Source organism: Vicugna pacos, unplaced genomic scaffold, assembly GCF_048564905.1.
Source record: "Vicugna pacos unplaced genomic scaffold, VicPac4 scaffold_21, whole genome shotgun sequence".
Lineage (NCBI taxonomy): Eukaryota > Metazoa > Chordata > Mammalia > Artiodactyla > Camelidae > Vicugna > Vicugna pacos.
Genome location: NW_027328742.1, coordinates 8718914 through 8743328, shown reverse-complemented (window position 1 = coordinate 8743328; position 24415 = coordinate 8718914). Strand labels below are relative to the sequence as shown.

General features: G+C 35.0%; 1 protein-coding gene and 2 pseudogenes across 1 annotated transcript; 2 read left to right on the top strand and 1 right to left on the bottom strand.

The window, feature by feature from the left end:
• The first annotated feature begins 12961 nt into the window (after window positions 1-12961).
• Window positions 12962-13922, top strand: LOC140694558 (olfactory receptor 8U9-like; annotated as a pseudogene).
• A 4614-nt stretch (window positions 13923-18536) lies between these two features.
• LOC140694341 (olfactory receptor 5AL1-like) lies at window positions 18537-19532 on the top strand. The gene has a single exon (XM_072957619.1). The coding sequence runs from the start codon at window positions 18537-18539 to the stop codon at window positions 19530-19532; it is 996 nt and encodes a 331-aa protein (XP_072813720.1).
• Window positions 19533-22835: 3303 nt separating this feature from the next.
• Window positions 22836-23787, bottom strand: LOC140694321 (olfactory receptor 8U3-like; annotated as a pseudogene).
• Window positions 23788-24415: the final 628 nt, after the last annotated feature.

Here is a 24415-nt window from a genome sequence, read left to right as displayed (position 1 = left end):
ATTTCAAGACTATAAATTTATAATAATCAAAGTAGAGAAATATATGATAGAAATAGATACAGAGAGGAATGGAACAGAGTTTAGAGTCCAAAAGATGTGCACATGTGTGTATTCAATTGATTATCAGCCAAGAAACAAAAGTAAGTCAATGGGCTCCAAGATACACACAAATGTCCTTTATAAGTTAATGACTAAAAGACAATCTAAAAAGATGGAGGAAGAGACCTGAAAAAAACACTTCACAGAAGAGATATGAATGGTAAGTAAACACATTCAAAAAGGTTGATAGACTGGGATTTCAAAATTGTAGAATAGATAAACAAGATTACACTGTATAGCACAGGGAAATATACACAAAATGTTATGATAAATCACAGAGAAAAAAATGTGACAATGAGTGTATATGTCCATGAATGACTGAAAAATTGTACTGAACACTGGAATTTGACACAACATTGTAAAATGATTATAAATCAATAAATAATGTTAAAAAAAAACAAAAAGATTTAACATCCTTAGTCATCAGAGAAATGAAATTACAATAACACTGAAATACTATTTCTCCACCAACTAGTGTGGGTAAAGTGAAAAATACTAGATTATCAAGTACAAAGTACCATATTGGTAACTAGGTTCAGCTTCTAGTTTAATAAACTGCCAAACCATATACATATGTCCAGCATTCCTCCATACTAAGAATACTTGTGAAGATTTTTATAGATTCTAATAATTTGTATTACTTCTGCAGAGCAGATTTCAAGGAGCCATTTTCTGCCCACTGGAGATGTGCATGTTTTCAAGTGTTTTGAAACCTAGAGCAAGGTGCCCAGAATAAGTACGTCCCTCAGGTCATGATGCCTTATCACTTTTAGGCCAGGCAAAGCCCCTCTCTTTTATTATTTATTTTTCATTCCAATTTGTTCTGGGCTAAATTTTGTCCCACCAGAATTCATATGTTGAAGACTAAGTATCTCAGAATGTAAGTGTATTTGGGGTCAAGGCCTTTAAAGGAGTAATTAGTTCACATGGGTTGTCAACGTGAGCCCTAATCCAATAATGATTGATCATTTATCTGCAAGCCAGGGAGAGAGGCCTCACAGAAGAACCCAAATGTGCTATCCTCTTGATCCGGGACTTCTAGACTCCAGAACTGAGGAAATATATTTCTGTTGTTTAAGCCACCAAGTCTGTGGTGTTTGGTTATGGCAGTCCAAGAAAACGAATACATTTCCCATCTTTATTTCTTTATTCAGTCCCCGCTACCTCCATGAGGTAACCATCCCAGTGTATTCAAGGTGAATCTGTTTTCTTGTGTTCTTGAAAAGTATAAACCACTGTTCCATGTGCATGCATGTATACCCTATATAAATGGCATTTCACTGTATACTTCAACTTCCAGCTTTAAATTTAAGGCCTGCAGGGGAAAATCTTATAACAAAAAAATAAATATTGTTGCAAAGAGAATTTAAGCACCAAAGAAGAGAATTTCTTCAGGCCAGTTTTCTTCCTACACTATTCTGTAAGTCTTTAAGCACACAAGAATATGTATCTAAAACAGTTAGTCTTTAAAAAATATATTTGTGTGACTGGAAATTTATAGACATGACACAAAGGCTTTATTTTTAAAGATTGTTTTGATTCCTCTCTAGGAGTCATCTTCTGCCTTTGCTCACCTGAAATATAATCATAAAGAAAATATTAAAATAATATTTTTATCACTGAGGATTGTTTTTCGGAGGACACATCCTCCTTTTCTGGGGGGGGTGGGGGGAGTGGTAATTAGGTTTTTTAATTTAATTTAATGGAGGTGCTGGGGAATGAACCCTGGACCTCTTGCACACTAAGCATGTGCTCTACCACTGAGCTCTACCCTCTCCCCACATCTTTCTTTTAACATCCACTCTATCCAATTTCTTAAAATAATTACTGTACGGATCTTGTGTCTTTGAAGTAAAAGTGGGAAAAAACCCACTAGAGATAGTGGCGTAATATAAATATAATTTATAGATGGAGTTTGTTACAATTTCACCGTTAGCCCAATGGTCTCTCGCTTTTCAATACTGCAATTTTTGCAATAACAAATCTCTGATTGCAAATGAGTTACCTCTACAAATACACTTCAATCTGATATATGGAGTTGAGGTCCCTTCAGTAATGTAGGTCAGCCTGCCACAAAATAAGACTGCAGGGGTGTCTGGCTGAACTCCTACAGGGAGATCTTGTTAAGGAGCCAATCCCAAAAGACATCTTCCCAAAGGATGCAGAAGACAATTTGTGGATGCTAGAGTCTCCTGTGCTTCAGAGTTGGGCTCTCAGTGGTTTATGAGGCCCCATCAACCTTCACTGCCACAGAAATTTTAAGAAGCTAAAGCAGATTTTCTATTAGAGGTGGGAAGAAAATATTTATTTTATTTCTGTAGAAATAACATTTAAAAGATCCAAAACTATACCTTAAACTGAGCCAATTCACTTTCATTTTGGAAGACAATGGGCATTATGAATGATTAAGTAATATGCTACTTAAAGTAAAGCTTATTTCCAAGATTTATAACATTTTTGGAGACAACACATCATTAAATATCATCCAGCTATTTATGTTTCAAAATTAGAATTGGCGTCCTTAGGTCTTCTGTATTTAAATAAATTATATCACTACTGAAACAATAGATTTTTGCTATTATTTATATCACAGTTTTATTTCTATAATATTATTTAAAATGAAAAAATGTGTATTTCACAAAAATAACCTGTGAAAGAAAACTGGGTACACAATTGCCCAAAATTTACATGATGTTCCTTTTTGAGAATATAACTATATATCACAAATTTTCTCACCAGGTTTCCTAAAGCAACTGCTTAAATTGTTCTAAAAATTTTGCTCATAATTTCTATCCCTTTCCAATCATTTAATTCATTATTTTCATAATAGAAATAGTTATTGTTTTAAAATGGAAAGCTGATCATATTTTTCACTTACCTTAAAATTTACCAATGCCTTGCATTTCACTTAGAATAAAATTCAAATATTTATTGTGACCCACATCATCTGATTCTACTAATTCTGCATTTCCTCATTATTATTCCAGTCACACTGGCATCCATTAAATTTCTCCTGAAAAGCAAACAAGCAAGAAAAAACTCCAAAACTTAGTTACTTTTTACCCTAGAGCAGCATCTTCAAGAAATACATTCGTGCCTGGAATCCTGGAATGTTCGCCCTGTGGTTTATTCAATAGTAGGTTCCTTTCTGTCCTTTAGGTTTCAGTTCAAATGTCACCTTTCAGAAAGGCCTTCTCTCAATATCCTGTTTGAAATATTTCTCCCAGGTTATTCTTATGCATCTTTGTGTATAATTTACTGACACTGCTTCCTACAGTCTACAGTTATCTTGTCCCTATGTTTTGTTACAGCTCTTTGTCTCTTTCTTATTATTGGAATTGTAGATCCAGAGGTGAGGGACAAGTAATTTAACTGAATCTTGAACATCCCTTGTCATGAGTAGGAAAGAAATGAATAAAGGTATGATTCAAAGAAATTAAGGGGAAGAATGATGTTTGGATTCAGAAGCAAATGAATAAAAAATGCTCAGTAATGTTAGGAGTTATTGTTGTATTTATGGCTTCAATTCTTTTATATTGTTGCTTCATTCCCTTTCCTCACTGGAGAACAGTTTTCCTTTTTTAAAAATTGTATTCTTTTTCAAGAGAGAAAATATTTCAAAAAGTCTGACAGTTCAGGCATTTATGATATATATCTTTTTTCAAACCTATTTCTTGAGGTTTGATGAATGTGATTGACCTACAAAATGCTGTACCTCTTTAATGTACACAACTTGATGAATTTCTTGGCCACCTGAAGTCAAGTCTCATATACACATTCCTTTGCTTATTAAAATTGCCACCAACCAATCTGGGGTGACCTGCCTCTTTCTTTGGTCTCTCCTTTCCCTTCTTATATAGGTGGTTTTAGATTTCACCCAAGAAGCTCTCAAGTTTGCAAACCAATACCAAGTTTTCTTCATGCTGCTTGTCAAGTACTGCACTCTGAAAACTACTACCTCAAAAGACCTCTTTAACATATTTGTATGCAGCTCCTGGTGCATTTCCCCTCTTAAGAGGCAATGCCTACATCTCTTTGTTGGAGAACTGCTTCAGGTTACCTGAAGTGGTAATGCCTGCATGCCAGGCAGAAGTTACTGGAAATTTATATCCCATGGGAGACAGCCCTTTGTCAGTGACTGACACATGTGCAGAAGTATACAGTGGACCCTTGAACAATGCAGGTTTAAACTACATGGGTTCACTTACACATGGATATTTTCCAATAGTAAATACAGCAGTACTACAAGGTCTGTGGTTGGTTGAACTGGGGAATGCAGAGGAACTGCTGATAAGGAGGACTGACTCTAAGTTATGCACAGATTAACTCATGCATTTATGGTTTAGGAGTTGTATAGGGTCAGCTATAAATACTCAGTCTCCTTTGCTCACTCAGAGGAATTCTGAGGTTTAACTTACAATTTTCCCAGAAATATTCCATGGAATCTGACCAAAATTTCTATCGTGGGATGTTGACACTACACCATTCCTTGGCTTACTTCTTTTTTTAGGTCCCACCTCTCATCCCAATAACTATTTTGGGTGCAATTCCTAATAAATCACAGTTACACAAATCATTGACTCAGTGTCTCCTTTTGAGTGAACTCAACTTGGTATTATAATTTCTATACACTACATTATTTGTGTAATTTTCCAGCAAGCCATGTCATTTTGACAATAAACATATTTTGAAACATTAAAATTGTTTGGCATTTATCAACATTTCTTAGCCTGCTGAATCTTACTTGAGTACTTTCAGCACCTCTTCCTACCACAAAATTGGCTTAAAAGTTTAAAACACAAAACTTGGAAAAAAGTCTGAAGAATTCTTTAGAATATCTAATCAGACCTAGTTTGTTCTTAATCACAAAATTCTGGATCCTTTTTCTGAGGGAGAATGAAGACAAATGAATAGATGTGGATGTTGGGTGGTATGGACTTGACTTAACGATAGAACCACTAGCTGAATTACTATTGGAAATTTACTGTTTCCCTTTTAAGGTGTGCATTTTCTCATCAGTAGAATAATGGGATTGTGTTAGGTATATGGCTTTAATTTTTTACAGAATTATTTTGCTCAAAAATGAATTCTTAATGTTAATAACAATAAACAATAAAAGCTACATTTACTCTGGTAGAATGAGGTGATAGACACAAATCTCTGTCCAGTTGCTGTTCTTAACACATTTTCTACAAAACTGACTTCAGATGACTCAGAAACCACTTGAGTCATCACCAGAAAACCAGCTTATTTTTAAAGCACTGTCTGAAAATGGTGGGATTCAATATGACCTATGATCCCATGCTGTTCAGTAATTTTCTGGTTTTCAACTTCTCATAAGCATCCTAGGAATTCTACTTTGCCAAGGGAAATCCCTCTCACTAGGTGTTACTCCTGAACCATGACTAAATCTCCTCCATTCCTTATAACATTCATGTCCATTTTTATCAGCAATTGTAAGTTTTATTAAGTGCAGTATCACTCATGAGGATCTAAAGTCCACTATGGACTGAAAATTGTAAAATCTAAGATTAAAAAAATAAATTTTGTCTCTTGGAAAATTTGAGATCTGGACAGCCAACACTGGTTAGAAAATGTTATTCTTTTCAAACTCTTAAGGATAAATTTTCTTTAATAATGCTGCTAGGGAAAACATGAAATTGTGAAAATTGCTGTGAAGTTCTGATTAAAAATATGTTATTGAAATGAGGTTAATTTTAAAGACATGTTTGGGGATCTAAGGTTTCTATGATCCCCATTTGTCATAATTTTTGTCATAATTTATTCCCAATACAAAGAAGTTTCTAAATAACTATATTAACACATTTAGTTTATTTATAGAGGCTCAATTCCCAGGTTCTTACCAATCACTCTCTGGTGACAACTCAAAAAGGAATGTGAAATAAATGAGTCCCAATGGTACTTTCTCACTGGAGATGCAATGAAAACTTCTTTCAGCTTTTCCTGGGCTTTCAAATGAAGATCTGCTGCGTGGGGGGTTAGGGAGACTCCCAAACTTTCTTTATACAAGTGAAAAAGACAATGTTGAGGAATGTTTCCCAGGGAAGAATTGAAGAGAACACTATGCACATATACATATCCACATCCATATTCATGTATTATGCATGTGTGTGTGTGTGTGTATATACATGTATATGTGTATATATATGTATATAAGTATATATATTTATACATAAGGATAAATCTGAATTTATTCTGATATCACTCCTACCCTAATCCAGGGCCACAGTATTCACTCTAGCTTCAACTGCATACTTATCTGTAAAGTTCCTCTCCAACAGTGAGAAACCTGGTCCACTTAAAAGATGTTTAATTATTTGTTCAAACTTAACACATATGTACAGTAATTCAAGAATTAACTTGAACTCTCCCACGAAAGAAATTTACAAACTAGAATGTAAAGTTTGTATTCAGTTTCTTTTGCCTATAGTTTTACACTTTCTAATAAAAACACAATTTTCCAAATTATTTAGGTCAGTAAATCCCCCAACTTGAGTGTAGCTATGTCATACATCGATAACAGAATTAAATACATTTGCCATAGTGTGGCCGGCATTCTGCCAGCCACTGGTATTGGCTAACAATCTAGTTAACTTTTTATTAATTTGCATTTTAAATTTGCCCCTGCAGTATTCAGTTCTATGAATTTTATGATAAAAATGCATAGAGTCAGGTAACTTAGGTAACATGCAGAACGGTTACTTCATCTTAAAAACTCCCTGAATATATTTCCCAGTCAAGAACTGTCCCCTCCCCAAAGCTTTGATCAACTGAATTGGACTCTTTCTCCTAAAGTTTAAGAAATGAGAAAATAAAACATTCTCTGGGAAGAGCCTTTGATGATATATAAAAAAACGCATGTTGAAATAACATTATAAAAACACAATCCTAACAATTTGTGGTTAATAACTCCACTATGTTGTCATTCAAATTCAAACTAATTTATTTGTATGCATGACTTTATATAGAAGATTTTTAGTTAATTTTCCAACATCCCTATACCAAATACAAACCATGCCATTTTATAACAAGACATAAACAAAACCAGGGCTTTTTTCCATCTATATTAAGTATGTTTGCCCATTTAAAACAACATTAATTACTGTGTATTCACAGAATAATTACTTATCTTAAGCATATTTCATGCTAGTACACATATCCTGATTTACACTGACAAATTGCTATCATGCCAAGCTGTGCAATGTAAGGATTTGCTGCTTCTTCCTGTTCAGTGAACTGCTTGTGTTAATGCATCATGTACAGTGTCACACACTAACACAACGACCCTCCCACAGCCATTATATTGAAGCCCAGTGCCACATAGAAAACTACACAGTAAATTGTATATTCAAAGTCAGTATATGAAGCAGATAAGTCCCCTGCTGTTTCCTCACAAACCATATTCACTACCGTTTGCTTATCCATCATCAAATCCACAATCCCTAGGGATGCAAACTTCCCCTTGCTTTGGACCCTAGAGTTTGCATCAAATGCCTTACTGATCCTCTCACTTATGTGTTTAATTCACTACATATAAGTTAATTTGTGTTTTTCACCTTCTCTCTATTTGAAATTTCTCAGAGATATATCTGAAGTATCTAGTGTACCTTCAATTAAATGCTGGACCTCCTCAATTACTAAGACAACAGAAAATGTACTATATTGGAAAAAGAAAAATAATTCCATAATTCCTTTCCTCCCCCTCACCCCACCAACCCAATAAAACCCTTTTCAGTACTGAGGATTATTTTATTTCTTTAAAGATGCTGTTTTTGTTAGTTTGAACTGCCATAACAAAATACTATTTTAAAAAACTGGGAGGCTTTTACCAACAGAAATTTATTTTCTCATGGCTCAGGAGGCAGAAAGTCAAAGATCAAAACTCTGGACAATCTGGTTATTTGTAGACGCTCTCTTCCTGGATTGCAGATGGCTGCTACCTGACTGTATGATCATGTGACCTCTTCTGTGTGAGTGCATGTGGTGGGGGTGGGGGGATAGGAGGGGAGTGTAGAATGAGCGAGAGAGAGAGAGGGAATACTAGTGTTTTTCCTTATAAGGGCACTAATTCCATCATGAGGGTCCCATTCTCATGACCTCATCTAACCCTAACCTCCTCTGGGAGGTACTCAAAGGCCCATCTGCAAACACCATCACAGTGGAGGGGAGGGCTTCAACCTGTGAATTTCAGGAGGATACAGTTGAGTTCATAGCAGATGCATTGTTTCTTAATATGTTTTAAAATAATATTCTTTCTGAGCACCCTTGCTATGGACACAGATTGGCTAAGAAATCAATCTGGAAGACTGCTGTTTAGATGGGGTCACCAAGGAAATTAAGGAATAAAGGATAGAGATAACCTGAAAGAGGAAATTAATATTTCATAAGCATTTCAAAGAGTAAGCCAAAGAGGGTCTTGTCTCAACATGTTCAGAAATAGATCCTTGGAAGAGTTAGATATTTAGTTCTTTGAAAGATATGCTGTTGGAAAGATTCTTATCTTTTATAAGGATAGATTTAAATCCTGTCTTTGAGCAAAAACATTATGAACAATTATGACAGCAATCAGTAAATGATAGCAGCTCAAAAATGAGGAGATGCTAGGGCGGTTCCTCAAACAGGAGAGCAATGCTAATTGATCTCCAGCAGGCTGTGGGCTCCCTCTGGGGTGTGGTCTGTAACTTTCCTGATGATCTTACATCAGACCCTCAGTAAGATTCCTTGGGGTAGGTCATTGATAAAACCCTGCAGTTCACTGCTGCACAAACCCACTCGGAGAAGAAATAGGAATACCTTCTACCCAGGTAGTTTTAAAGATTGTTTTTAAAAATTGTGACAAAAATCTGAATTTTTAAAATCAACTAGAATAGAATAGATTTTAAAATAAAACTTTTTGGGTGACATTTTAGAAATGAGGGCAAAGAGTGTTTCTTCTAATTTTATTTCAGCTGTATAAGTAGGTGTTATTATATGATATACATTTTATTAGTTTGGAGTAAAAATTTGAGATCTCTAAAATAGAATCTATTCAATCATTTGGACAAGTCAGGCACTTAATTGATTATATTGTAAACTATGTCTAAACTGTTTTCATTTTTGCAAAAGTTAGTCATTTTACCCAGAATGAGAGGTGAGCACCTTATAATTGTCATCACTACATCCCTTAATATATTTGAAATAACTAAAGAACATTAATTATGAGCAGGAGAAATAAATTGAAATTTTATTACCAAAATTAACCTTTAATTCCCCATTGCCAAGCATCTAGAAGGGGCTACATCAGGAAATGAATCAAAAAGTCATGGTTTCTACCCATGGAGTCTACAGTCTCTTCAAAAAACAAATATGGAATCAGATGGAAACCACAAATGATGTGCAAATAATTTATCCATAAAATGTTTCCAGAATGCAAAAATGAAAACTGATAGGTAACAGAGCATGGGAATTGGAATTTAGGGAGATCTTTACAGGAATGATGGGATTTTGATAGACCTTGAAGGATAAATAGGAGTTTTTCCTCCAACCCTTCATTCTCCACTCACCTGGTAGACATGAGCACAGGAAAAAGAACATATGAAGCAGGGATGCATGTACAGTCTTCTTATTGTAACCGAGGACCACAAAACAATTATTCTAATTAGATCAATGTGTGTTGGCTGTGGCAGAAGAGAAAAGATGTAAATGGAAGTTTAAGACAAAATATCATGGGTTAGATGCTAAAAGATCATATATAATATACTTTCAAATACATTTGCATTCATTTGCATGTGCCACCTTTAAGATAAGATAAAATGTCATATTGAAGTTCTTATAGCTGCTGAACAGGGGAGTCTTAGCTGGTATTATGGGCCTTGTAAGCCAAATTCCTAATCAAACAGTTGCTTGATTATTTCAAAATGGAATTTATATATTGTGGGACCACTAACTAAGCTTTTAAATACTCCCATGACCTACTCATCTCACGTAATGATCAATAGCATCAGAGATTGTCCTCTTCCCATAGAAAGTTGTAGACACTTGCACAAAGACACAGCTAAAAATTATTTTTGATTTTGATGTCCATGCTTTATGAAGAACATCTATCTTCTCCTGATGTATCCTTACATCTGTTTCCTGACATAAGAAAATGTATCAGGTAGGCTATATATTCCTTTGTTAATTTATTCTTTGTTGAGACTATATTTGAAGAGCTAAAAATAAAAATGAGACACTCTTCTATGTCTTTAATTTAACATATATATTGCATATAAATCTTTAAATACAGATGTCTGCATCCAACAGATAAGGACTGTCTGGGTCTTGTTGTGTAATTTTCATGTTCTAGTATCTTACACTGAACAATAAGTACTGCCTACCTCGCTACTAGTGAATTTTAAAAGTGATTACTCTGACTTCACCCTACATCTACATTTTACTAGATCAGGGCAACAATTTTAACATAATATTTTCTATTTTAAAATCTATTCATGTAGGCAATGTGCAGACACATTATTTTATCTTAATGTTTGTATTTTTTAGATATAAAATAGCACCATTTACAGATTGAGAAACTGAGGGACAAAGGAATTTTTGACATGCTAAAATTACTGTGACTAGAGGGTGATGGAGCCATTTAAATATAGGTCTCCCAGTTTTATTCTTGGTTCTTTCCACTGTATCCCACTTGGTACACATATCAATGAAATGATACTTTTCAATAGTTACCTGTCATTTGAAAAGCAAGTGTTCATTACAGAAATTCCATAGTATTTCCTTCTCATAAATACAACAGTATAAGTGAGTTTAAATGGAAATTTTACATTTATTTTCCAAGAAGGAGTGTGCCTCTGTTGTTTCTTTCAGTAAACAAACCAAGAAGCCTGAGTAATTTCACTAAGAAACACACTCACTAGTACATAACATCACAATGATTCAAACTCTAGTCTCATATTTTTTAATGGTATGCCCTTCTGCTGTTTGATATAAAAGATCATTATCAACATGATAAAATAAATGCTTCTAATGTAGCATGAGTAGAAAGAATCAGAATGCATTGGCTGATGATTCTGCAAGTCTAATTTCTAACATGTGCAGAGCAATATATGTTTTCTTAAAACTGTTTTTAAATTTTTTGTGGAGAAAGAGAGATAAATATGATATGAGACATTATGGGATATACTTACAAGAAAATGTATTGCAATAAACAAAACTCATTTATAATTATCTTATTCTGTCTTAAATTGAAGCTTATATTGATTTTTATATTTCAATTATGAACAACAGACAAAAAGGATAGGTAAAATTAATGAAGATAATTCATTTCAAATGTCAACTTAAAAAAGAGAGAGAAACTGAGGTAAGCATAATTCATACAAAATGGGTTGGTTTGGGAATAGTTTGAGCTGTAATTTGGGAAACATAAAACTCTAGCAAGCTACAAACAAATCCATTGAGGGTTTAGGGTAAGCTGTATTTATGGAGTGGGTATAAACAAGGGGGCGTTCAATCAGAGTCAGTTAAAACAAGCATATCTGGGTGCATTCTACAAAATCTTAAATTAAAAAAAAACAAAACAGAGACCATCCTTGATATGTTCATGGAAAACTTCTACCAGTTACTATTCACTCACTTTGCTCTGGCTGTTTCTGAGTTTTTCACAAGTCCAAGCAGCAAGTTTATGGGCTCAAGGATGTGGAGAGATTCTTGGATAAATTTTGGTGTTCGGTACATCAGGCATTTACAAGATATCAGCCTGTCACTCCCCACCAGTCCTTACCTTCTGTTTGCCCTTGGGCATATGTGTGAGATTTTCCACTTTCTATCCTCCAGTTTCATTTTAGATTGAAATTCTTTCACAAAAATAGTACAGTAAAAACATGAAACTTAATATAAAAACAATCCAAATCTGTATGTTTTCAGTTTGGAGCCATGTACATTGATATAATTTTATTAGAAAGTAAATATCACTTTTATTTTAACTAAGCAAAATGTTTTCAAAATTTGAAGGTTTTCATTGAATTTGAATAGTTCAGTTGATGTTTTACATAGAAAGATGTCTGTGAAACATTGTATTAACAAACGCTTGGCGAAATCTAGGCAATGCACCAACAGAATAAATCCAGAGTATTGAGAATTTAATAGTGGGTGGGTTGCTGCTTCAGAAAAATACAAGTTTGAATCCCAGCTGTGCTAGAGACTGGCTGTCTGAGCATACTCCTGGTGCATAATCTTTCAGAGTTCTTTCTCCATCTGTAGAATGGGCATAAAAGAAACAAAGTAAATAAACAGCCTGCAAAGCATGCTATAGCATCTTTCATAAAGTTATGTATTTCCAGCATTTGCATTAACACAATTATGAAGAATCTGTAGTAATGTATGGTGACTTCTTTGCAATAAGTAATGGTATACAACAGATGAATATAGCATTGAAGCAATGTTGAGTTTGTATCACACGGGCAAGTCTGTCTGGGTAATATCACTGCAGAAGATTCAATTTCCTTTATGTTCTCAATGTTAGGATTCTTTTTTGAAAAAAACAATAGTTCAAAATTTTGAAAAATTGATGGTAAAATTCAAATAATATAAAGTCAAGAGCTTTGAAAAGAGAGCCAGTGTGGACTGAATCATATCCCACGGCTCTTAACTTTAAATACAATTGACTTTGGGAAAGAAATGTGCCTTTGCTACTAAAGATTTCTTTTTGATCTTTGTCCCACCCCCAGGCTTCAAGGATGCTAATAATTTTAATATTAGCATTTTCCTGCTAACAATTAAATGGCTTTAAAGGGTATTACAATTTAAATTTTATTTGATTAAGCTAGATTTATTTTCTCCTCTCTTCATCCAGACATACTGAAGATGCATGACCCAGATCAACCGCACACAGGTGACAGAGTTCATTCTCGTGTGCCTCACGGATTGTCAGGAGGTGAAGATGCACCTCTTTGTGCTGTTCTTATCCATCTACCTCTTCACAGTAGTAGGCAACCTGGGTCTGATCCTGGTCATTAGAATGGATGCAAGACTCAACACACCAATGTACTTCTTTCTTAGCAACCTGACTTTTGTTGATTTCTGTTATGCTTCTGTCATCACACCCAAGATGCTTGGGAACTTCTTGTACCAACAGAACATGATCTCCTTCAATGCATGTGCTGCTCAATTAGGCTGTTTCCTGGCTTGCATGACAGCTGAGTGTTTGCTCCTGGCTTCCATGGCCTATGACCTCTACGTGGCCATTTGTAACACTCTCCTCTAAACAGTTGTGATGTCTCCAAGAATCTGCATCCAGCTTGTGGCTGCCCCCTACAGCTACAGCTTCCTGATCACCCTGTTCCATACCATCCTCACCTTTCGCCTCTCCTATTGCCACTCCAACATCCATAACCATTTCTACTGTGATGACATGCCTCTCCTCAGGCTGACGTACTCAGACTCTCACACCAAGCAGCTGTGGATCTTTGTTTGTGCTGGTATCAAGTTCATTTCCTCCCTTCTGGTTGTCTTTGTCTCCTACTTGTACATCATCTCTGCCATCCTGAGGATGTGCTCAGCTGAGGGGAGATGCAAGGCTTTCTCCATGTGTAGCTCCCACATGCTGGCAGTCACCATATTCTACGGGTCTCTCATCTTCATATACTTACAGCCAAGCTCTCACCATTCCCTGGACACAGACAAGATGGCCTCTGTCTTCTACATGGTGATCATTCCCATGCTGAACCCTTTAATCTACAGCCTTAGGAACAAGGAGGTGAAGGATGCCTTGAAAAAAAGTGATCATCGGTAGAAACCAGGCTTTTATGTTCATGAAGTTAAGAAAGTGACTTGAATAAATAAAAAGGGAATTTCCTTCACTTTTTTCTCTTAAAAAAATTAGAATGCCTCCTCCTAATATGAGATTTCTATGAATCTATTCACTGTACAATAAAATTTTCTATAGATTTTTTACTTAGAATGAGATTTCAGACATAAGAGTAACCATAAGAAGTTATGCCCATTCTCTTACTTTTCAAATGAAAATGCATTTAAAATAATTAATTATCTGGTCTATAGGAATTTATGCCAATTTTCCTGTTTCTCAAATGAAGAATTGCATGAAAAGCTATTATATGTTTATATAACTAGTATAGGACAAAAGTTCAGCCTCTCCACCCGTCCAACATTCCCAGTTCAGAATTCTTCAGCTGTATTAACAATACCCCATGTGAAAACCAAAGATGCATAGCACAAATATTTTTTCCTGATGTGCTAGTTTCTACAAAAAATACAACATTATAAATTTGTTCCATTTGATATATTTAACAAATTCTCTTTATTCAAGAGAACAATATTATATCCTAACCTTTTCAATTTCACTGATTTAACATGACCTAAAGTCTGGTTTGGTCTCTAAAGACTGATTCTCAAGTGAATTGCTCTTTTTTTTAAAGCCTATGAGACCTCATTATATTTTTTCCAACTGTTTAAAATTTAATAATAATAATAATGTAATTCAAGATAGAATCCCAGAGGTATCATGCATTCTAAATAAACACACTCAGAATAATTGAAACATTATAGATCATCTTGCCAGCAGCAAGGATTATATGCAGTTATACTGGGCAGACCTTGGGTAAGTTGGTCATTGCTGGGAAAGGAATAGCTCCTTAGAACACAATGAACCCATTAGGCAATGCATCCTCATGAGAAGAACATGCACCTTGTAGTCCAAGGATGGCGATGTACAAGGTGTGGGTTCTCACGAGGTTAGTTACCAATTAAATAAGGACAATGCTACAGAATTTGGAGACTTTTAAACTCTTAAACAACATGCAAAAGGTAATAATAAATGGCAGGTGCATGCCTATCTTTTCCCTTCCTTCTCTGAGTCTGAAGACCTCAGTTCTTGTCCCAACTCTACTAATAAACTTGAGGGAGCAATTTATAAATGGGGGTTATCCTACATAACTGGTAACTGTGATATGGACAGGTAGATACACAGATGGAGAGGCAGAGATAGAGATGAGCATGTATGCATTTCAAATAAGTGTAATAATTTCATAATTTTCAGTTACACAGAAAAAGATTTTGAGTTTGCAACTCATGCATACCATTTTAATACATATGTGTATTAATATATATATGCCATTTGAATGCTTAATGACAAAAACTAGAAAGCTGCTACTAACAGCTAGAGGGGGAAATTTAATACATATACTCATTGCTCATAGAACACAGGGCTAGCTTAATCCATAGTTCTCAAACATTAATTTTTTCATTGTTTATTTAAACACATTTGCCTACTATTGGACCATTTCATTTGCTCCCAGTTTTCTCACAAAGCACCTGCAGCAGGTTTTGAATCTGTCTTCTAGATACTGGCCGCCTGCCATTACTGTCCTTGACCTCCTGTCTTGGCAGGCTGGAGCAACCACTGCATCACAGCTCCTCTAGGAAAGGGCCTAGATTGCTTGGCATCTAAAAGCCTGCTGGGTCTGACATTTCCTGGGTCAAAAAAAGATCTCTGGCAATTTTTTTCAGTTCTGTATACCTTAGTTTCTTCATCAGTAAGAAGGTGAAAATAATATCAACTGCTAATTTTATTGTCATAAGATCAAAAAAGACATTGGATAAAAACATTTAAGAGTAAAAGATTTTTGAATTAATAGTTTTCAGATTTCCTACTACTTATTTGAATATGATAAACATTTAGAAATCTATCTACAGTAAAATTTAAGAATTTCAGGTTAACACTGAAGATATGCTACAAAACTATTAATATAAAAGAAAAAATTTGTCATGATTTTTCCCTGAAATATGATGATTTTGTTAATTGATTTTGTCCTTTTTGAGAAAGACTGCTTTCAATTAGCCAAGTAGTTCAAATTTCTTAACCTATGAATCTACCTAAGAAACATATCACAATGAGACATTTCCCCCCAAGAGATGAGATTATGAAGTTCATTTTAGTGGTAAATAATTCAGAATACTTCAAACATTCATATGGGCACTAGATAAGTACAAGTTATAGCAATAACAATATGAAAACTTAAGTTGTCACTATTCATACACATGGAATGCAAGATGGAAATATACATAAGACACTGACATCAAGTGTGTGGACAGAGAGCACAGCACAGACCATGAAGACTGATTAAGAGGAATAGGAAGGAAGGAAGGACCACAGTATCACCTCACAGATAGAACAACAGGTAACATTTGACACATACAATATGAGCATTTTTCTGTTTGCATACATATCCCTAGGTCATTACATGTGATGTGATATGCAGGAATTATTTATCACTGTATAACCTGTTTAGCATGCTGCTTTTAAAACTTGATTATATCATGAACGCTTTTCAATATCAATAAATGTAGACCTATTTCAGCTTTTAAAGTTACCATTTACTATTTTACTGAAGAGCCATGTAAGATCTAAACAACTATTAGAATATATCTAGACAATTTCCTTTTTTGGAGTAAGTAAACAGAACAATTCAGGCACTTGCATACTTTCATGACTTTCCTAAGTTCCTAGAGTTAAAGTCATTATAGCAAGTGGCAGGGCTATTTTAAACAGTTTTGATGCTTACTCTTACACTGCCCTCCAGAAAGATGAAAGCAATTACGCCTCTATTGGATGTGTAAGCCCATGCCACGTTCCCATGCCTTTACCAACAGTGGGTATCATCTATCATTTAATTTGATCAGTCTGATGGAAACCTTATTATTGGCTAGTCATTTCATGTTTAATTAAATTTTCTCCTTTGTAACTAGTAAGTATGTTGGGAAAAGACACTCATTATATATATATATATATTAATATAGTGTAGGGAGAGACATCATTAATTTAAAGTGCTGGTCTAGCATACAGTATAATCACATGTATATGTATCCTCTACCAAAATTATTTTGTATTATTTTACTTATAATACCACTGACTTTCATTTAACTATACCAGTGCAGTGAGTAAAAATTTGAAGTGTTATAAATGAGGTGAAAGAAAGGGCAGAAAATTATGGTCATTAAAAAAATTAATTTTAGGTATTTAGCGTTTGATCTATTGCCATTTAAATCATTTTTTCAAATAGAGCCATGGGAGTGAGACTTGCAAGTGGAATGATGGCAGTGTCCCTGATCCCAAGGTCAAGAATCTAAGAAGATATATTGTTATTTTTTTTAATTGAAGTGTAGTTGATTTAAAACACTGTGTTAATTTCTGTTGTGCAGCATAGTGATTCAGTCATATATATATATGTGTGTGTGTATATATATATACATATTATTTTTCAGATTCTTTTCCATCATAGTTTATTACAAGATTTTGAATATTTCCCTGTGCTATACAGTAGGACCTTGTTTTATCTGTTTTATACATAGTAGTTAGTATCTTCTAACTCCAAACTCCTAATTTATCTCTCCACTCTCCTTCCCATCCCCATAACCACGTTTGTTTTCTATGTCTATGAGTCTGTCTCTGTTTTGCAAATAAGTTCATTTGCCTCATTTTTTAAGATTCCACATATAAGTCGTATCATATGCTATTTGTCTTTCTCTGACTTGCTTCATTTAATGTGATAATCTCTAGGTCCATCCATGTTGTTTTGAATGACATTATTTCATTCTTTTTAATGGCTGAGTAGTATTCCATTGTATATACGTATACCACATTTTCTTTATCCAGTCATCTGTCAATGGACGTTTAGTTTGCTTCCATGTCTTGACTTGGCCCTTGTAAATAATGCTGCTTTGAACACTGGGGTGCATGCATACCTTTGAACTTGAGTTTTCTTCGCATATATGCCCAGGGGTGGTATTGTTCGATCATATGGTAAGCCTATTTTTAGTTTTTTAAGAAATCTGTATACTGTTTTCCATAGTGGCTTCACCAATCTACATTCCCACCAACAGTGTCCACAGTCTCTCCAACATTTATCATTTGTGGACACTGTAATGATGGCCATTCTGACAGATGTGAGGTAATACCTTATTAGAGTTTTCTTTTGCATTTCTCTGATGATTAAAGATATTGAGCATTTTTTCACAGGCCTATTAGCCATCTGTATGTCTACATTGCAGAAATGTCTGTTTAGGTCTTCTGCCCATTTTTTGATTGGGTTGTTTCTTTTATTGTTGTTGCATGAGCTGTTTTTACATTCTGGAAGTTAAGCCCTTGTCAGTCACATTCTTTGCAAATATTGTCTTTTCTTTGTGTTTGAGGTTTCTTTTTCTGTGAAAAAGCTTATAAGTTTAATTAGGTCCCACTTGTTGATTTTTGCTTTTATTTCCATTGCCAGAGCTAATGTGAAGATTCTCCTCGGAACACATCCATCATAAGATCATGTTGGGTCAGAACCAGCTTCTAATATCTGCTTGATTATTGCCAAGGGAGACAGGAATAAACAGAATATGTACTCTGGGGGGTTTTATTGTAAAAATATTTAAAAATCTGTACCATGCCAAAAAGCAATTATTCAACAGTGTCTGACTTTATCCCCTTGGGACTTACAGATAATCCAGAGCTTCAAGCCATTTTCTTTGGTGTATTCCTAGTAATCTATTTAGCTAGTGTTGTGGGTAATCTTGGTTTGATTGTGCTAATACAAGTCAGTCCTCAGCTTCACATACCCATGTATTTTTTTCTCAGCCATCTGGATTTTGTTGATTTTTCTTTTACATCCTCTGTCAACCCCAACACCTTGGTGAATTTCCTATGTGATTTTAAAAGCATAACATTTTATTCATGCACCCTTCAGGTGTGCTGTTTCATCACATTTGTAGTTTGTGAGCAGTATTTGCTCTCAATCGTGGCATATGATAGGTATGTGGCCATTTGCAGCCCTTTACTCTATGTCATTCTCATGCCTAAAAAACTCTGTAACGGAATCATCACTAGCACGTATGTTTATGGGTTCAGTGTGGGTCTTGTACAGACAGTGGCAACATTCCAGTTGTCTTTTTGTGGCTCCAATATGGTCAATCACTTCTACTGTGATGATGTGCTCCTGGTTGCTCTGGCCTGTTCTGACACTCAGGTCAAAGAGCTGATGTTGTTAGTCATCGCTGGGTTCAATACGCTCTGCTCTCTACTGGTCATGATCATTTCCTATGTCTTCATCCTCCTTGCCATCCTGAGGATCCATTCTGCTGAAGGAAGACAGAAAGCCTTTTCCACCTGTGCTTCCCACCTGACCTCCATCACCATATTTTATGGGACAATCATTTTAATGTACCTACTGCCCAAGTCAAGCCATTCTCTGAACACAGATAAGTTTGCTTCGGTGTTTTATGTGGTGGTGGTTCCCACGTTGAACCCATTGATCTATAGCTTGAGGAATCAGGAAGTAAAAAGTGCACTGAAAAGAATTACAGAGAAGTTGTTTGGCTGTCAAGTAACAGAAAAATCATTGGACAGGGAGGCATCAGAAGACAAGGAATTGTGGCTTATTTAGAGTCACCATGCTGATAAATGAACCAACTTTGTCACTTCCAGTGCTCAGATCCACTCAGAATATGTCTCACCCACTGCTTCATTCTTAGTGATTTCCACGTGAAACACATTTTGTAAATTTTGAGTTACTGAATTATAAAAGGGAAGAGAAAAAAAAGAGAGAGACAGAGAGAGATCTTAATCCTGTTTGACCACAAAATCCTCTTCCTCATTAAAGAAGCAGTATTGGAAAAGAGAGGCTTTATCTGAATTCTGTGTCATATATTGAGAAATCTGCATTGTACTGAAATGGTAAATCAACATCTGGTATCTTATGTTTCAAGCGTGCTGTGCAGGTAATCTTGAAAGCATGTTGATGCTTAAGAGCAGGGATATTTGGTTTTAACATTCTAGACACCCTTCCTAGCATTCCACTTCCTGCAACTCAGCTACAAGGGTAGCCTGACATTGAACACTTGGTGACACTTATGCTGTGTCAGTTTAGTTCATTGGAGCCATTTCACACCATTTTAAATCATAACCTGTTCTATATAAGTGTGTGATTAGGAACGTTTATCTTCATTCACACAGTTTGGCTAACAATTTTAGCTTTTCCAAGTAATAGCTGTTATCTTGGGTAAATTATTTCACAGTTCTGTTTCTTAGTTTCTTCATCAGCAAAAGGAGGTAATAATTCCCTTTGTCTTGGACTAATTGTGAAGGTTAAATAAGCCTACAAATATAAAAGGCATCACACAGCTCCTAGCAAAGAGCAAGCACTTCACATATGTTGACTCACACCAAAAGAGCAATATTAATTATTTAAAGCATTGTTATTGTGTCAATGATCTCTTTTATTTGGTTTCAGGTAGTAGTCTTTTTTTTTTTTCAGAAACAGTTGACAATATTATATGCTTTATTTTAGAATCAACAAAATGAAAATATAAAAGCTAACAAGTTATTTTATTGTAATCTTTAAAGCAATTTAATTATTTTTAATTTCTTTTTGTGTGTGTTTATAAACATATTTTTAATGTATTTTTATTGAAGTACAGTCAGCTTACAATGTGTCAATTTCTGGTGTACAACACTACACTTCAGTCATATATGAACATACACATATTTGTTTTCATATTCTATTTCACCATAAGTTACTACAAGATATTGTATGTAGTTCCCTGTGTTATACAGTATAAACTTGTTGTTTATCTATTTATGAACATATTTTAAACTGAATTTTTGAGTCCTTCATTTCTGCTATTAAAATAAGCGTATTTTTTTCTTGAAAAAATATTAAGCTGCTTTTGTTACATTTAGTAAAATTGCCTTAATAAATTATGCATTTATTTAGTTTCAAACTTTTCAAAGTAAAAATAAAGCTACCATCTACTGAATGTCTTTCTGTGTGTCTGGTGCTGAATGAAATGCTTTAAATGGACAGTCTCAGTTAATTATTTATAACAACCTACTGAGATAGATATTTTAAAAATAAAGAGATCCAAAACAATTTATGTAATTTATTAGTGAACATGTAGCTAAAAACTAGGGAAAAAACACAAGATTTGTGTTTAATTTTGTTAAATCTCAGTTTTCACAAAATAAGTGAAGAGATGATGCAGGTGGAGAGCCTCTGCCACATCCATGGTCACCTTTTCCCTTTACTTTCTTCTCCAGAGTCCAGTACAACATGAAGGGCCCATTTGTAGTGCCAGATTCAGGCTCACATACCTTTCAACTTATTTCTAATTGAAAGATTAACTTAAACCTAGTTTTTGGATGACATCTTGTGAATCGCCCATTTTTTCTTAGTTTTTAAAATTGTGTAAAGATGTGGAAACATCGATTCAATTAGTGTTTAAACATTGCTGTTATAAATATTATGAAGGAAAAAGATAAAATGAAATTCCAGAAAACTGGTGTTCCTCAGTGAGGCATTAAGATTCTGTAGGTCTGAACTTCTTTACCTCTAAGAGAGTCTGGCTTTGCTGCGCCTGTGGGCCTTGTATGTGATATGTGATAGGATATGTGTGGATAGCTGTCTATATACATATACACTCACAAGACACAGTATGGTAAATAGAAGTACCATGTTTCTCTGTCAAAACTGTTTTAAAACGTTGAGAATTCATTCAAGTGACAAGATTTGAAAAGCACCTCATGGCAGCATAAATGAGTTATTGACAAATTAGTCTCAGAAGAAGAAGTAATCTCCTTGTACTGCAGACTTCAAACAGCATTTTATATAGTGACTGTAACTGTAAGCATCTCCTTCTAAAATGGTAAAATAATAAGATAATACTAAGTGACTAATTTAACTATTTGTATGAAGTGTCAAAATAATTAAAGCATGTCAAATCACTAATATTTTCATATCATGATCCTATAAGGGTGATTGAATAAATGATATTATAAACAAAGGTTATTTCTATTTGAACAATATGCAAATGCATCAATTATTTATTTTAAAACACAGTTTCTTATAAACCATGTTCTTCCACTTATATTTTAAAAAATCCAATAATGACATTTTTAAGTCCAGATAATCTATAATACTCATAGTGGTTAAGAAAACAAAATTCAGAAAGGCTTGCATTTGCATTTAGAATTTTCATATTACTAATTATGTAACCTTACAGAATTTATGAAACCCAGAGGTGAAATCTTACCCAACTCTGAGATTTGTTTTATTGTAATAAGTAACACTACTTGATTCAGTGCCCAGCAGGTAATAGAAACCTAATCAGGCTTTTCCTTCTTACTTAAAGAAGTAAATTTTTGAGAGCTCAATGAATTATTTTTTAGTTATACATAACAAACACTTATATAGCAAACAATTACATAGCATTTATTATCACAGGATATTGCTATAAGTGTTTTATAAATATTAATCTGTTTAGTCTTTAAAACCAAACAATGAGTTGGGTCTTATTTATTTTCCAAAAATGGAAAGAGAGTCACAGAGTTCAGATTCATTGCCCAAAGCTGCACAGTCAAAAAAGGAAGAAGACACAATTCAAATTTAGGCAGTCTTCGTTCCAGAGTCCTCAGTTCTAACAAAGACACAGTGATGCCCTTGCTTGGGATACATGTATGTATATTTGAGACCATGTTTGTGTTTCTATTCAAACATAATTTCACTGCTCTCTAAAGGCTATGGTGGCCTGAACAGGACTTGGAATCAAACTGACTTTCCAGAATTGGCCAGGGACCTGGTAGATAATATCAAAGCCACATTTCCAGTTGATTGGGAAAGAATTACAAGAAATGTCAGAAAGAGAAAACTTGATTCATTTACCTTCTTGTATTTAATAAGCTATTATTACTATTATTTTCTTGATTTTAACATCTTTACAGTTTCACAGCCTTTCTCCAAGGCTTTCTTGAAAGGTGTCTCTCACTTCTTTGTTTCTTAGGCTGTAGATTAAGGGGTTCAACATGGGGATCACCACCATGTAGAATACCATGTTGTCTGTGTCCAGGGAGTGGCTGGATCTGGGCTGTAGGTACATGAATATCAGCGTGCCATAAAAGTCAATGACAGCCACCACGTGGGAGCCACAGGTAGAAATGGCCTTGTGTCACCCCTGGGTAGAGTGAATCTTCAGGATGGCAGCAGTGATAAAGATGTAGGAGGTGAGGACAATGGAAGAGGAGCAGATCATATCAAAGCCAGCAAAGGCAAAGATCAGAACTTCCCTCATGTGTGTGTCTGAGCAGAACAGAGCCAAGAGAGGGAGGTCATCACAGTAGAAATGATTAATAGCATTGGGGCCATAGTAAGTTAGGTGGAAGGTGATAATGGTATGGAAGAGGGTGACCAGAAAGCTGTATATGTATGGAACCACCACTAGTTGAATGCAGACCCTCTGACATCAGTGTGGAGTAATGCAGAGGTCTACAGATGGCCACATGGCGATCATAGGCCACGGAGGCTAAAAGGAAACACTCCGTGATCATGAAGGTGAGAAAAAAGCACAGTTGTATTGCACAAGCATGGAAAGAAATCATATTGTGTTCCACAATAAAATTCACCATCATCTTGGGAGTGATAGCAGAGGAGTAACAAAGGTCAACAAAGGCCAAGTGACTGAGGAAGTAGTACATCGTTGTCTGGAGCCAAGCATCCATCCTGATCAAGGATATCAAGCCAAGGTTGCCCAGCACTGTGACCAGGTAAATGACTGAAAACCCACAAAGCATGGGGCCTGAAGCTCCAGCCAGTCTGTAATTCCACTGAGAATGAATTCAGTGACATGGGTGGCATTATCTTCAGCCATTGAGTTTGATGAAGGCTTCAGATTTTGCTATAAGGTGAAGAGCAAGAATGGTATTTTTTATGGCCTGTGCCAGTGTTGGGGGAGGTGATCACTAGCATCTTCTAGCCTTGAATTTTGTTACCTTGTGGGCAAAAAGTACACCTTAGCTCTCCAACGACATGCCATTCTTGCCCCAGGGAAAGAGATCTTCACTCTCAGAATACAACTCTTAAGCATTATTTTGTTTTGTGATTTTAGAAACTACAGAAGAATGTTGGTTAAACTTAAATATTATCTGAAAGAAAGCACTTGAGACAGCTACCAGTAATATTTCAGTGGTTTTGGTGCCCCTAAGTTTTCTATGCACATATAAATACGGCAGCACAGCATAAAAATACATAATTTATAAATAAAAGCAAATTTATATTGCCCAGTTTTTCATTTTTGTGCACGTTCCAACAGTTTTAAAAATTTTCAGAGTGATCTGTGACTGACTCACTTTCTTGCATCCCTTCCCTTACAGAGTAAGGACTGGATGATGTAGAAGCTAAAAGGAAATTAACAAGAAGTCTGGGAAAACATGCAAATTTATCTGCATAAAAATTAAGGAGACATGTTTTGCTTTCCAATTCAAAATTAACCACACTTT

What these genes read in the sequence shown, in the direction of transcription:
- LOC140694341 (XM_072957619.1), top strand. Translation starts at nt 18,537, where the DNA reads ATGCCAAAAAGCAATTATTCAACAGTGTCTGACTTTATCCCCTTGGGA.